At 53.2% G+C, this 12,442-nt stretch overlaps 1 protein-coding gene across 4 annotated transcripts; it reads right to left on the reverse strand.

The window, feature by feature from the left end:
- Nucleotides 1–600: 600 nt before the first annotated feature.
- LOC109766399 (interactor of constitutive active ROPs 2, chloroplastic) lies at nt 601–6,619 on the reverse strand. Of its 4 annotated transcripts, none has more exons than XM_040404405.3 (5): nt 6,480–6,619; nt 6,043–6,275; nt 4,613–4,727; nt 3,164–3,335; nt 601–2,199 (listed from the first exon to the last, which is right to left on the reverse strand). In XM_040404405.3, the coding sequence occupies exons 3-5, from the start codon at nt 4,630–4,632 to the stop codon at nt 856–858; spliced, it is 1,536 nt and encodes a 511-aa protein (XP_040260339.2). In that variant the 5' UTR covers nt 4,633–4,727; nt 6,043–6,275; nt 6,480–6,619; the 3' UTR covers nt 601–855. The 4 variants fall into 4 exon arrangements, with proteins under 4 accessions (XP_040260339.2, XP_020180753.3, XP_020180754.1 ...); XM_020325164.4 differs by having other exon boundaries at nt 6,043–6,361; nt 6,480–6,613; XM_020325165.4 differs by lacking the exon at nt 6,043–6,275 and having other exon boundaries at nt 6,480–6,609.
- Between the last annotated feature and the right edge of the window lie 5,823 nt (nt 6,620–12,442).

Here is a 12,442-nt window from a genome sequence, read left to right on the forward strand (position 1 = left end):
TGATTTGAAAAGAGGGTAAGAAAAAGAAAAAAAACATGCCCAAACACCGACGCAGGGCACAAGAGGCCAACAAATAGTCCTAGCCATGGGCCGCCCGGCCCGAACAGCCCGACCCGATCCGGCCCGACGCTGCACCCAGGCCGGGCCTGGGCCTAGGTTTTGAGCACGAAGACTAGGTCGAGCCGGGCCTAGACCCGCTGTTTCTACCATTTACTAAAGAGGCCCGGCCCGAGGCCCGGTGTGTTTTTTGCTGTGACGGGCCGGGCTTGGGCCTGAAAATTAGGCCCGACGGCCGGGCCGGCTCGGGGCTGAGTTTTCTAGCTCGGGCTTGGTCAGGCCCGGCCCCAAGGATGGCCAGGTCTACCAACAAACGATTAATAAGGACCGAAGGATGAAGCAGCGACCCCAGCACATAACGGACGCGGCAACCGATCCCAGCATAAAACAGACACGGCAAGTACGCGAGCACATGACAAACGCAACAACTACGGAATCAAGGGTTCGCACATAAAAACGACAGTAGATCGAACGGTGAGGGACTTACATGTGAGATAGCTATTTCACATCTAGCAACATGTTTCTAAAATGGCATGTTCCAACTTTTCACAGTTCACACCCGGATGAATTGATTCTTCGATTCATCATATAGCGCGTATGATACAGCTATGAGCACTTTCAGTACAATCACTCCTATGTTTTTTTTGTTTTTTGTTTTTGCGACTGAATCACTCCTATGTTTTTACACCACGAGAACCGGCAAAACAATTTTACAAGCGAGAGAAAAGAAAATTGAACAAGTCGATCCCTACGATCGAGCCACGCCACTACTTGACATCAGTTGATCGGCGATCAGCCTCATTTCTTCCACATCCCACTGATCCTCCGGAGCACGTTGCCGTTCTTCCTGGCGGCCGCCGCGTCGTCGTCGAGCTCGTCGTACAAGCCCGCGTACTTGCCGCCGTCCAGCGACTCGCCACGGTCCAAGATCTTCCCGTTGCCGCCCTTGCCCACGGTGAGCAACGCCATGGCGGTCTCGGCGGCCTTGCGCCACTGCTCGGCCTGCACCCTCAGCCGCCTCAGCTCGGCCTCTGTCTCCCCCTTCTTCGCCGCCTCCGCCGCGGCGTCGGCCTCCGATTTCGCCGGCACTTTCTCGGACTCGTACTGCCGCAGCTCGAGCTTCAGCTGCCCGTTCTCCTGCAGCGCGCCTTGCAGCTGCGCTTTCAGCTCGTCGGCCGTGCTGTTCGTTCTCGCGTCGTCCTGTGCCTTCTTGGTCGCGTCCTGGGCGCGCCTCAGCTCGGACTCCCTGTCGAACAGGCTCGCCTTGAGGAACATGACCTCGGACTTGGCGCTCGCGAGCGCCGTGGCAAGCTTGCCATGCCGCAGGTCGGACTCCACCTTTATCTGGTCCATGAGCTCGTACGCGCACTGCGTCTCGACTGTGCTCAGGATCTTCTCTTCCTGGAACCTGGCCTCCACGTCCTCCAGCGCCGACCTCAGCTCGGCGGCCTCCGAGTCAGAGCAGTTGCAGCTCTGGCCGGCGGCGGCGGCCTTTGCCGACGTCGTCTCCTCCACCTCCTCCTCGAGGGCCTTAAGCTTCGCGCGCGACTCCTCGAGCTCCGTGACGACGAGGCTGAAGGAATCCATCAGCTTGGAGCCGTCCGTGAGCAGCGAGTCGATGGTGGCCCGGCTCGCCTCCAGCTGCTGCTTGCATTCCTCGTGCAATGCTCGCGCCTGCGCCTCGGCCTCCTCGCTCGCCGTGAGCTTGGCCCTGAGCTCGTCGACGGTCGCCAGCGCCTCCGCCACCTCCTGCTTGCGGTCGGCGCGGGCCGCCGCGGCGAGCTGCACGCGGAGGCGGTGCACCTCGCCCATGGCCGCGACGAGCGCGGCCGAGTCCGCCTCGTGCTGCTTCTGCATGGCCTCCAGCTCCGACTGCCACGAGCGATCGCGCTCCTGGGACAGCCGGCGGAGCTCGAAGATGCGGGTCTCCTCCACGGAGGAGAGCTCGGCGAGCTGCGCCCGCGAGTCGCTGGCCTGGGCCGACGCCTCCGCGGCCTGCGCCCTGGCCTCCTCGGCCTCTTGCAGGGCCCGCTTCCTGGAATTCTCGGAGGAATGGAGCTGCTCCTTGGCCTTCTTGAGCTCGTCCTGCAGCTGCGAGAGCTGGGACTCCAGCTCCGACAGCTTCATCGGTGACCTCCTTTTCTGGTGTTATCAAATTCAGCAAAAAGATTAGTGGTGTGTGCCAGACTCCAATCAACAAACTCGTGGTGGTTTCACTTTCAACAATGGCATGATTAGCGAGGGATTAGTGGTGGAAAGTTCTGGTATTGGAATTTTAGATGATTGTCTTGCTATCCCTGCCAACTTTCACCACTTTCGGCTCAAAAGAAAGAAAATACTTTCACCACTTTGCATCATCACATTGTAAGACTTCTCTTGGCAGTAAGGATCGAAGCACGGCTTTGGGAGAATTGGCGCGAACATTAGCTCAAAAAAAAAAGATCATTTAACCAACTAAGAACGAAGTACTTTGTGAGCTGTAAAGGTACTTAATTAGCCTGGCTTAACCTTCTTGTTTTTTCTGAAGACATGACCAGTACAGAGAATAACTACAGATGTCAAGTATAGTGTCCCTCGCTGTCTGAAACTTTTATCTAGAGTTGGCCTCCGTGTTGTGGTAAACAAACCAATCCTGCACATACTCGGATGATCCCACAGAGTGCATGATTACTTGGACAACTGCCAGTGATATTAATGGCGCTTAATGGGAACACTTCATTTTAGCTACCGGATAGAGTTACCTGTCTGTTTCAGAGTACTCGGAGTAATTGACAGTCTGCTACATCAAGAGCGAGACAGACCAATAGCCAGCTACAGCCAATCGAGACAGTATCATCATGGACAGATACAGGTATTGCCAAATCCAGGCAAAATGAGAGAAAACGCCGGTGGCATTCAAGAACATGTAGCCACCATCTCTTAAATGCTTGTAACGAACTCTCGACAGTCTCTCAAAAATCTCTTTCTCAAGATGAGAAAACAAACTGGGGGAGATTTGCATACACAAAAACAGGAGTAGAACAGGTGTGCTACTACACGACAACCCTGAGAAGCCTATTTCGATTTCGAGATGAAATGAAAGTAGAGATTCGCGGCATTTAGGTACCTCTCTTTCGGCGGTCATGGTGGTGCGGCGCTCCACCTTTGGGCTCCGGCCGGTGGGCGACTTGGTGGCCGCCGCGTCGACGCCGGAGTCCAGGCCGGCCAGCCTCGTCGGCCGGCCCGTCTTGTTTGCCCCGAGAGGAGACCCACGGGCAGGGTGCTCCACGGAGCCATTCCTTCATGCCAAGAACACACAAGTACAGTCAGTCAGAAACCTCAAAAAGGAAAAGAAAATGGTAAGGTAGGGGAAGCTAGCTGAGGCTGAAGTGAAGATCCTTGCCTCACGGCCGTACTGCTCGAATATAACCTGAGAAAATGCATCTTGCTCAAGTACAGCATGACTAGAGGAGGCACAGGGTTTCACTGCCCCCCTTCATCCCAAATGCAGGGGAAAAACCAGAGAGAAGAACTCCAAAGTTCTTGACGAGGAAGCAAACTAGAGAACCGCTCCGGATTAAACGGGTCAAAGATTTCAGCTCGAGTTAACCAGCCAGATGCAGAGAAGAGAAGCAATGGGGGGAAACAAAGAATCCGAGGCCGAAAGCGGCAGAGGCGACCGACAAGAAGTGAATGGGGAGCAACCAGGCGAGCGAGAGGCAGGCAGCAGCCGGGAAATGGGAGGCGCATTAGCTTATTAACTTAATGATCCCCCGTGATATGCAAGCACGGGGCCGAGGCTTTACAGATGTGGTTAGCGAGGGGAGACAGGTGGACCAGCGCCGCACTGCGGCTCCTTTGGCCGCTTGGCGCCGAGCTCAAGAACCGGACAGGCGTTGCCCATGGCGCCATCTGCATTTTATCAAAAATATGGAGCCATCTGCAAACAGTCACGGTCACATGCGTGCAGTGCGCCCCCGATTTTGAAAATTTTGGTCGCTTCCTGGCTGGCTCCGGCAAGACAGGTGGTGGTGTGTAAGGAACTAAGGATGAAAGTGTAGTTTATCGCCGCCCAAACGACTGGTTAACGTGTCACGGGCGAAATTAGCGGGGTTGATTTTGTTTAAGATATACTGTGAGGAATACGCGCGATTGGTGCTCCTGTAGCTGCAAGCCTGAAACAGTCGAGAGCCTCTGTTTAATCCCCGTGAACAGAGAGCATGAGCAGTGCTGCTTCCAGTTTCGCTCCGTTGATGAAGGGAGGTTCAGACCCAGGTTAACTCTGTTCAAAACTTTGTGAGGTACTAACAGTAACCTCACAAAACGGATGCACGCACATTGACTGTATCCGTATTCAGAAGATTTGAGCATGGAGCGGAGAATCTATCTAACATCCCAGAGACCGATGCATGGGCATAAACAAAGCATGGAGGAAGGAATCAAATAAGTATAGTAGCACATGACGCCTCAAAACGAACAATCAAACTGCTAAAAAAACCAAGCCGCACATGGATGGAACTCAGCAGAGTAGAGGACAGAGGGGGGAGGATGGAACGAGCAAGCGAACGAAACATACCTTGTCTTGGCTGTCTGCATGGCCGGCCGGCTATATCTCTCTCTGTTCCAAAATTTGATTGAGAGCCACCCCAGCACTACTGGTGTGTATGTATGCCCACCTACAGGAAAGAAAGCTGCAACGGGACAAGCAGAAAAGGGCGGTCAGCTCGGCTCAGCTCAGCTCCCTCTCTGGACCGGGGAAGAAGAGGGCGGGGGAGAGAGGCCAAGAGAAGAGAAGGCTAGCTAGACGCTAATCGCCACTTTGCTACGGCGACGGAGGGCGAGAAGGCTCTTTGTAGTACCACTATCTTCCCTCCACATGCACGAGAAAAGCAACTAAATAATGGAAGCAACCATTGTAGTACTACTAGTGCATCATTCCCGGCTAGGCTTGCCGCTTGCTTCCCCGTCTAACCTGGCACTAACCAGTGTACCGCACCCAACAGCGACGGCCGCGTGGTTTTTAAATACTACTAATAATCAGACACCATCCTTAAACGGGGAGGCAGAGGCAGACTCATGCAGTCCGTTTCTTTAAGCTTTGCTTTGGCACGGGCGGCGATGATCACCGGCCGTCTACATGCGTCGACCGCATGGTCCCGTGCAAGATAGCGCGCATTATACGCGCGCCACTGCAACCACCAGACTTGAGCCCGGAGAGAGGTGCGGCCGAAGCAAGCCAACTAGCCAAGCAAGCAAGCAAGAATCCACCACCATCACCATGGGAGGCTTGCCCTTTTGTTTTGCTCACTCTCTATCATATTCATATCTCTTCCCCCTTACTCAAGCTCCCGCTTGGCCTACCCACACGCGAAACAAAAGCATGCAATGGCGTCGTACAATGGTGGAAAAGTTGTTGGGCCGAAATGACAAGTGCGCGTATGTACGTCCGATTGGTAGCTTGGGTATTAAATACGTGCGCACCTAATCTCCTTTCCATTAGCCAGAGCGCAGGAGCAAAAGGAAAGGAGAAAGGAGAAACAAGGCGTGCTTTGTTTAAGGATTACCACCTCAGGATAACTAACTAACTGAGTTGATGGATGTCCACATGTATTTATGAGCTGGGTGGTCGGGCTTGGGGTGATTGGTGGCGACGAGAGACAAAAATCCCCAAAGCTAGCTCGGGAAGGAGGGATGGTCCGAGAAGCTTTACAGCTTGTATCTGCTGGATACATAAGCAAGCTTGTCGGCCGAACTAGGCCGGTAGGTGGTAGCTAGACATGGGCGCATATATGTACTACGAGAGACGAGAGGGGAGCAAAATTGGAGGTCACTCCATCGTGGGATGCATGTCCCTCTCCTCTCACCTTCCCTTTGGACCAATTCCAATGGGGCACAAATGCTGAAATGCATGATGCAACCGAGCTAGCTAGCATGGATGATGTGTGAGATGCTGAGGGAATGCACGGCGGAAATGTGATAGAAGCAGAGCATCGAATCGAACCGAACCTCGCGTCGCCGGCCTGTCCTGCTTGTCCGGAACGGGAGCTCGGAATGGGTTGGACGGTGCCTTTTCTTCCTCTGCTGTCGCCCGGGTCGCTCGGCCGTGTTCACGCCGTGCTCTGGGACGCCATTGCCGAAGAGGGGGACGCCGTGCTCTGGGACGCCATTGCCGAAGAGGGGGACGCCGTGCTCTGGGACGCCATTGCCGAAGAGGGGGCGACAGAGGGGTAGGGGGGCATCTGCTGGGGGAAGTAGGATGTCATCGCGTCCTTTTAAACGAGAGGAATGGAACGGAATGGAGACAGGTCGTGAGGATTTCGGAAGGCTGCAGGGGCACGGAGCAGCAAAGAGGAAGAACAACCATTTTCCGTGCTCAGTGTCTCCCGTGGCAACAAATCAAATCAAATCAAATCAATGGGGAGGGATGGATGAGATGTTCATACCCGTCGTACAGTACTTGGGCTTTGTTTTTGCAGTATCCCGCGCGTTGTCAACTCCTTTCGGTGCCTGTCGCCGTTGGGGCTGGGTTGGGGTTGGGCTCAACGACGCGCGACGGGGCTGTTGGTCTCTCTCGGATGGCGTTCTTCCGCGCTGGGAAACTGGAGCGCGCTAGACCGGCCGCTTTACCAAAGCGTAGAGCGCCGCGTGCACGCTCAACCCTGCCGAGGCGTCAGTATTTACAGTAGTACTACGATCAAAGGTGAAAAACAAACAACTTGTCCGGAAAGAGTGTCGCGTGGGGTGTACTTGCGATTTGCGATTGGCGGATGCATGCAGGTGGAAACGAAGAAGACAGACATACCACTGGATTGGATTGCGCGCTCTGACGACCCGTGCTTCCGGACTTTTTACTGCCAAAAGGAACGAGACAGATCTACGCGCTTGTACCGTAGCACCGCGCGGAGCAGAGGAGTCCCCGTTGGTACCAAACTGTCGCAGGCCCGGGCGACATGGGGACGAGGACTGACCGGTCCAGCTCGCGTCGGTAACACGATAAGCGTACCGTCCGTCTTGCCCTCGAGCCCGGACGCGCGCGTGGAGCGGGGACATCGGCTACAGTACAAGCGATGCGCGCGCGCGCGCAGCAGCAGCGCCGGGTTGGTAGGCGCCACCCGGGCCGACGGGAGAGGCACGTGAACCCGGTGGCGTCTCGCCACGCCCGCACAAAGGTCCCGTGCTCCCATCGGCACGGACTGGGTTTCAGGAAATCGGAGAGCAGCGGACGCCTTTGCTTTGGCCGGCGTGCGTCGATCGGGCCCGCCCACGGCGCGCCGTCTCTCTCTCAGAGAGAAATCTACTTTGGTTCTTATTACGGCTCGGCTAAAATCTGCTGCTGACTGATGGCGAAACTGCACCGGGCAGCCCGGATAGCGGGCGTCGGGTTGCTCCGTGCAGTGGTGGCGATGTGACGCGTAGGGCATTGGTTGGATCGGGGAAGCAGCTTAATTTTGATGCGATTTTTAGAGGATAAGTAGAGATGGTGATCTGCTACTTGCCCGGACACCAGACGGGTGCTCGCACAGTGCGTGCCGCCGTACCCCTACACGGCAGCGGCGGACGAGGCTACACTGTGTCTCGAGCAGCGGCCAGTGGTTATCGTACGTACTTGTTCCAACTAGCTTGCCGTTGTATCCACTGCTCCTGCTCGGTTGACAGGCACCTACGGCCGGCCGGCACGGCACGCGCATTCAAGACGCGCACCCGCCCGAGTTGCGATTGTTGGTAACCACCGGCAAAGCAAGCATAATGGCCGTCGAACGAAGCCCAGGACATGGCGTGTATTATTACGTGGTACGTCGACGTCGGGGGCGATCGTTATCGCCCGGTCTCGCGTCCCTCCCCCGTAGCCTCCCCCTGACCCTCCCTGTGCTCCGCGAGGCTAGGATAGTGGTGGTGGTCTCTCCTTCCTAGCTCCATGCATGCATGCCTTGGTAGCGCCGTGCCAACTGCTCAACACATGACGGTGCACGGGAGCCTCTCGTGGTCGCAACAAACGGCGCGTCGTTTTCGCGGGCTGATCTGATCACAATCGATCGCTCGCGCGCGCGTGCGGAGCTGCGGCTGTGGATGGCCCAACTCCCGGCGGTTCCATCCGTCTGATGGAGCATCGGAAATGTGCTGCGCTTTTCGGCTGGATGATACGGTGTCTCGTTCAGAGGTGGAGAAATTGATGTCCAGCTGATCGAGCGTGCCTGATTCTTGTGTGCTGAACTGCACGTCTCCACCGATGTTAAGTTGACCTGAGTTGTGAGAAGACTTGGGAGGTGAAATGATTGGGCGCATTCAGTCATAGAAGTGACGGCTATACTTAAAAGTTGACGCATGAAAAGATTTACTCCCTAAGCTCCTTAAAATAAGTCTTTTTTAGAGATTACACTACAAACAGTACATTGGGATGTATGCAAACGCTTTTTAGAGTATAAGGCCAACTCCCGCGGCAAATTTGACCTATAGACGAAATCAAATCACAGAATGAACTATCCGTGAAACTATTTCACGCGGCTGACCTTTTTATGTGACGCCCGACACGAAGGCGCCACACTACACTGTGCAACGCCTCACAGATAGGCGCTACACGGCCAGCGTCGCACCCGTGTGATCAGAAAATTACTAAATCAGTGTGCAGCGCCTGAGAGCTAGGCGCCACACTATACAGTGTAGCGCCTAGCTCCTAGGCGTTGCACTAGTGCAGCGCCTAGCTCCCAGGCGTTGCACTAGTGCAGCGCCTGAGAGCTAGGCGCCACGGGTCAGCCGCGTGAAATAGTTTCACGGACAGTTCATTCTGTGATTTGATTTCGTCTATAGGTCGAATTTGTCAAATTTGCCAACTCCCGCGCGACCCCATCCCGTCCAGTCCCGTCCGTTTGGGGCAAAACGGACAAACCAGACGGCCCAGCGCGCGACGGCCTGGACCCATCTTGTCCGTTTTGTGTCCGGCCCGACCCATTTTCGAGCGCAAACATGCGCCCCGTTTGGGTCCAGACGGACAGCAAACAGACGCGCCGCTCGTACCCGTCGGGCCGCGTGGCAGGCGGCCACCTACCTCCCACCGGCCAACATAAATGCGCACGCACGGTCGGCCCCACCTGTCATCCGCCCAGGCGAACGGTTGCCGTCCTTCTTAAATGGAAAGCCGTGGACCGGTCACAGTCCATACTCCTCACTCCAGCCCGCGCTGCCTCCTCAAAACCCGACACTCCCCAAACCCTAGCTCTCCCTCTCCCCGTCCTCGATCTCGCCGGTCGGCCACCACGCAGCCATGGGGTGGTGGAACACCGGCCGCAACGGGGCGCACGACCACGAGGCTGGCTCGTCCTCGGGCCGCCGCCGTCGCGGCGTAAAAATGAGCCCACCTCACCACCACGGCACGCCCCACGGAGGGCCCCCGCGCCACCCGCATTCTCCATCGCCCCTAGGGCCGCCGGCGAACGCGACCGACACTACATCCACGCGGATGTTTGCCGTTGTTATTGGGAGACGAGGACGCCGCTCCCCTGGAGCGACGTTCACCTCCCCAATAACTTGTTGGGAAACGTAGCATGCAATTTAAAAAAAAATCCTACGCTCACGCAAGATCTATCTAGGAGATGCATAGCAACGAGATGGGGAGAGTGTGTCCACGTACCCTCGTAGACCGAAAGCGGAAGCGTTTGACAACTCGGTTGATGTAGTCGAACTTCTTCTAGCTCTGACCGATCAAGTACTGAACGTATGACACCTCCGAGTTCTGCACACGTTCAGCTCGGTGACATCCCTCGTCTTCTTGATCCAGCAAGGTGTCGAGGTAGTAGATGAGTTCGGTCAGCACGACGGCGTGGTGACGGTGATGGTGAAGTGATCCTCGCAGGGCTTCGCCTAAGCACCACGAGAATATGACCGGAGTTGTAAACTGTGGAGGGCGGCGCCGCACACGGCTAGGCAATTGTCTCGCCTGTGCTAGGCCCCCCTCCTCATATATATAGGTGGGAGGGAGGGAGGAGCAGCGATAGGAGGCACCCAAGTAGGAGGAATACTACTTGGATTCCCTCCCAAGCCGCGTGCCCCCCTGCCATATATAACTTAGGGGGAAGGAAAGAGAGGGGGAGAGGGAAGGAAGTAGGAATCCTAATCCACACTTTCCTTGCCCTCCCCTCTTTCCTTCTCCTCCTCATAGGGCTGGCCTCTATAGGGGCGCACCAGGGCTGGTGTGTTCCCTCACTTGGCCCATAAGGCCCATATCTTTGCCGCGGGTGCCCGAAACTCCTTTCCGGTGACCCGATGTACCCGGTACCCTCCGAAACACTTCTGGTGTCCGAATACCATCGTACTATATATCAATCTTTACCTCTCGACCATTTCGAGACTCCTCGTCATGTCCGTGGTCTCATCCGGGACTCCGAACAACATTCGGTTGCCAAATCACATAACTCATATAATACTATATCGTCAACGAACGTTAAGCGTGCGGACCCTACGGGTTCGAGAACTATGTAGACATGACCGAGACACCTCTCCCATATTGGCTCCTACATATTGGCTCCTACATATTCTGCGAAGATCTTTATCGGTCGAACCGTAATGACAACATACGTTATTCCCTTTGTCCATCGGTATGTTACTTGCCCGAGATTCGATCGTCGGTATCTTCATACCTAGTTCAATCTCGTTACCAGCAAGTCTCTTTACTCGTTCCGTAATACATCATCCCGCAACTAACTCATTAGTCACTTTGCTTGCAAGGCTTCTTATGATGTGTATTACCGAGAGGGCCCAGATATACCTCTCCGATACTCGGAGTGACAAATCCTAATCTCGATCTATGCCAACCCAACAAACACCTTCGGAGATACCTGTAGAGCATCTTTATAATCACCTAGTTACGGTGTGACGTTTGATAGCACACAAGGCATTCCTCCGGTATCCGGGAGTTGCATAATCTCATAGTCGAAGGAATATGTATTTGACATGAAGAAATCAATAGCAATAAAACTGAACGATCAATATGCTAAGCTAACGGATGGGTCATGTCCATCATATCATTCTCCTAATGATTTGATCCCGTTATCAAATGACAACACATGTCCATGGTTAGGAAACCTTAACCATCTTTGATCAACGAGCTAGTCAAGTAGAGTTTCACTAGGGACACAATGTTTTGTCTATGTATTCACACCTGTATCAATGTTTCCGGTCAATACAATTCTAGCATGAATAATAAACATTTATCATGATATAAGGAAATATAAAATAACAACTTTATTATTGCCTCTAGGGCTTATTTCCTTTAGTCTCCCACTTGCACTAGAGTCAATAATCTAGTTCACATCACCATGTGATTTAATCGTTCACATCTTTATGTGATTAACACCCATAGTTCACATCGCCACGTGACCAACACCCAAAGGGTTAGTAGAGTCAATAATCTAGTTCACATTGCTATGTGATTAACACCCAAAGAGTACTAAGGTGTGATCATGCTTTGCTTGTGAGAGAAGTTTAGTCAACGGGTCTGCCACATTCAGATCCGTATATATTTTTGCAAATTTCTATGTCTACAATGCTCTGCATGGAGCTACTCTAGCTAATTGCTCCCACGTTCAATATGTATCTAGATTCAGACTTAGAGTCATTCTAGATCAGTGTCAAAGCTTGCATCAACGTAACTCTCTATGATGAACTCTTTATCACCTCCATAATCGAGAAACATTTCCTTAGTCCTCTTAGGTAACTAAAGATAATTTTGACCACTATCCAGTGATCTACTCTTGGATCACTATTTTACCCCCTTGCCAAACTCATGGTAAGGTACGCAATAGGTCTGGTATACAGCATGCCATACTTTATATAACCTAGACTGAGGCATAGGGAATGACTTTCATTCTCTCTCTATCTTCTGTCGTGGTCAGGCTTTAAGTCTTACTCAACTTCACACCTTGCAACACAGGCAAGAACCTTTTCTTTGACTGATCCATTTTGAACATTTTCAAAATCTTGTCAAGGTATGTGCTTTGTGAAAGTCCTATTAAGCATCTCAATCTATTCCTATAGATCTTGATGCCCAATATATAAGTAGCTTCACCGAGGTCTTTCATTGAAAAATTCTTATTCAAGTATCCTTTTATGCTATCTAGAAATTCTATATCATTTCCAATCAATAATATGTCATCCATATATAATATTAGAAATGCTACAGAGCTCCCACTCACTTTCTTGTAAATACAGGCTTCCCCGAAAGTCTGTATAAAACCATGTGCTTTGATCACCTCATCAAAGCATATATCCCAACTCCAAGATGCTTGCACCAGTCCATAGATGGATCGCTGGAGCTTGCACACTTTGTTAGCACCTTTAGGATCGACAAAACCTTTTGGTTGCATCATATACAACTCTTCTTTAAGAAATCCATTAAGGAATGCAGTTTTGACAT

This window comes from Aegilops tauschii, chromosome 3 (genome assembly GCF_002575655.3).
Source record: "Aegilops tauschii subsp. strangulata cultivar AL8/78 chromosome 3, Aet v6.0, whole genome shotgun sequence".
In the NCBI taxonomy this organism is placed as follows: domain Eukaryota; kingdom Viridiplantae; phylum Streptophyta; class Magnoliopsida; order Poales; family Poaceae; genus Aegilops; species Aegilops tauschii.

Excerpts from the sequence above, each read along its gene's own strand:
- LOC109766399 (XM_020325162.4), bottom strand. The coding sequence starts at position 3,498 with ATGCTGTACTTGAGCAAGATGCATTTTCTCAGGTTATATTCGAGCAGT. Across the intron at positions 3,336-3,439 it reads TCGAGCAGTACGGCCGTGAG|GAATGGCTCCGTGGAGCACC; the intron begins GCAAGGATCTTC and ends CTTGGCATGAAG. Across the intron at positions 2,200-3,163 it reads CCATGACCGCCGAAAGAGAG|AAAAGGAGGTCACCGATGAA; the intron begins GTACCTAAATGC and ends TGATAACACCAG.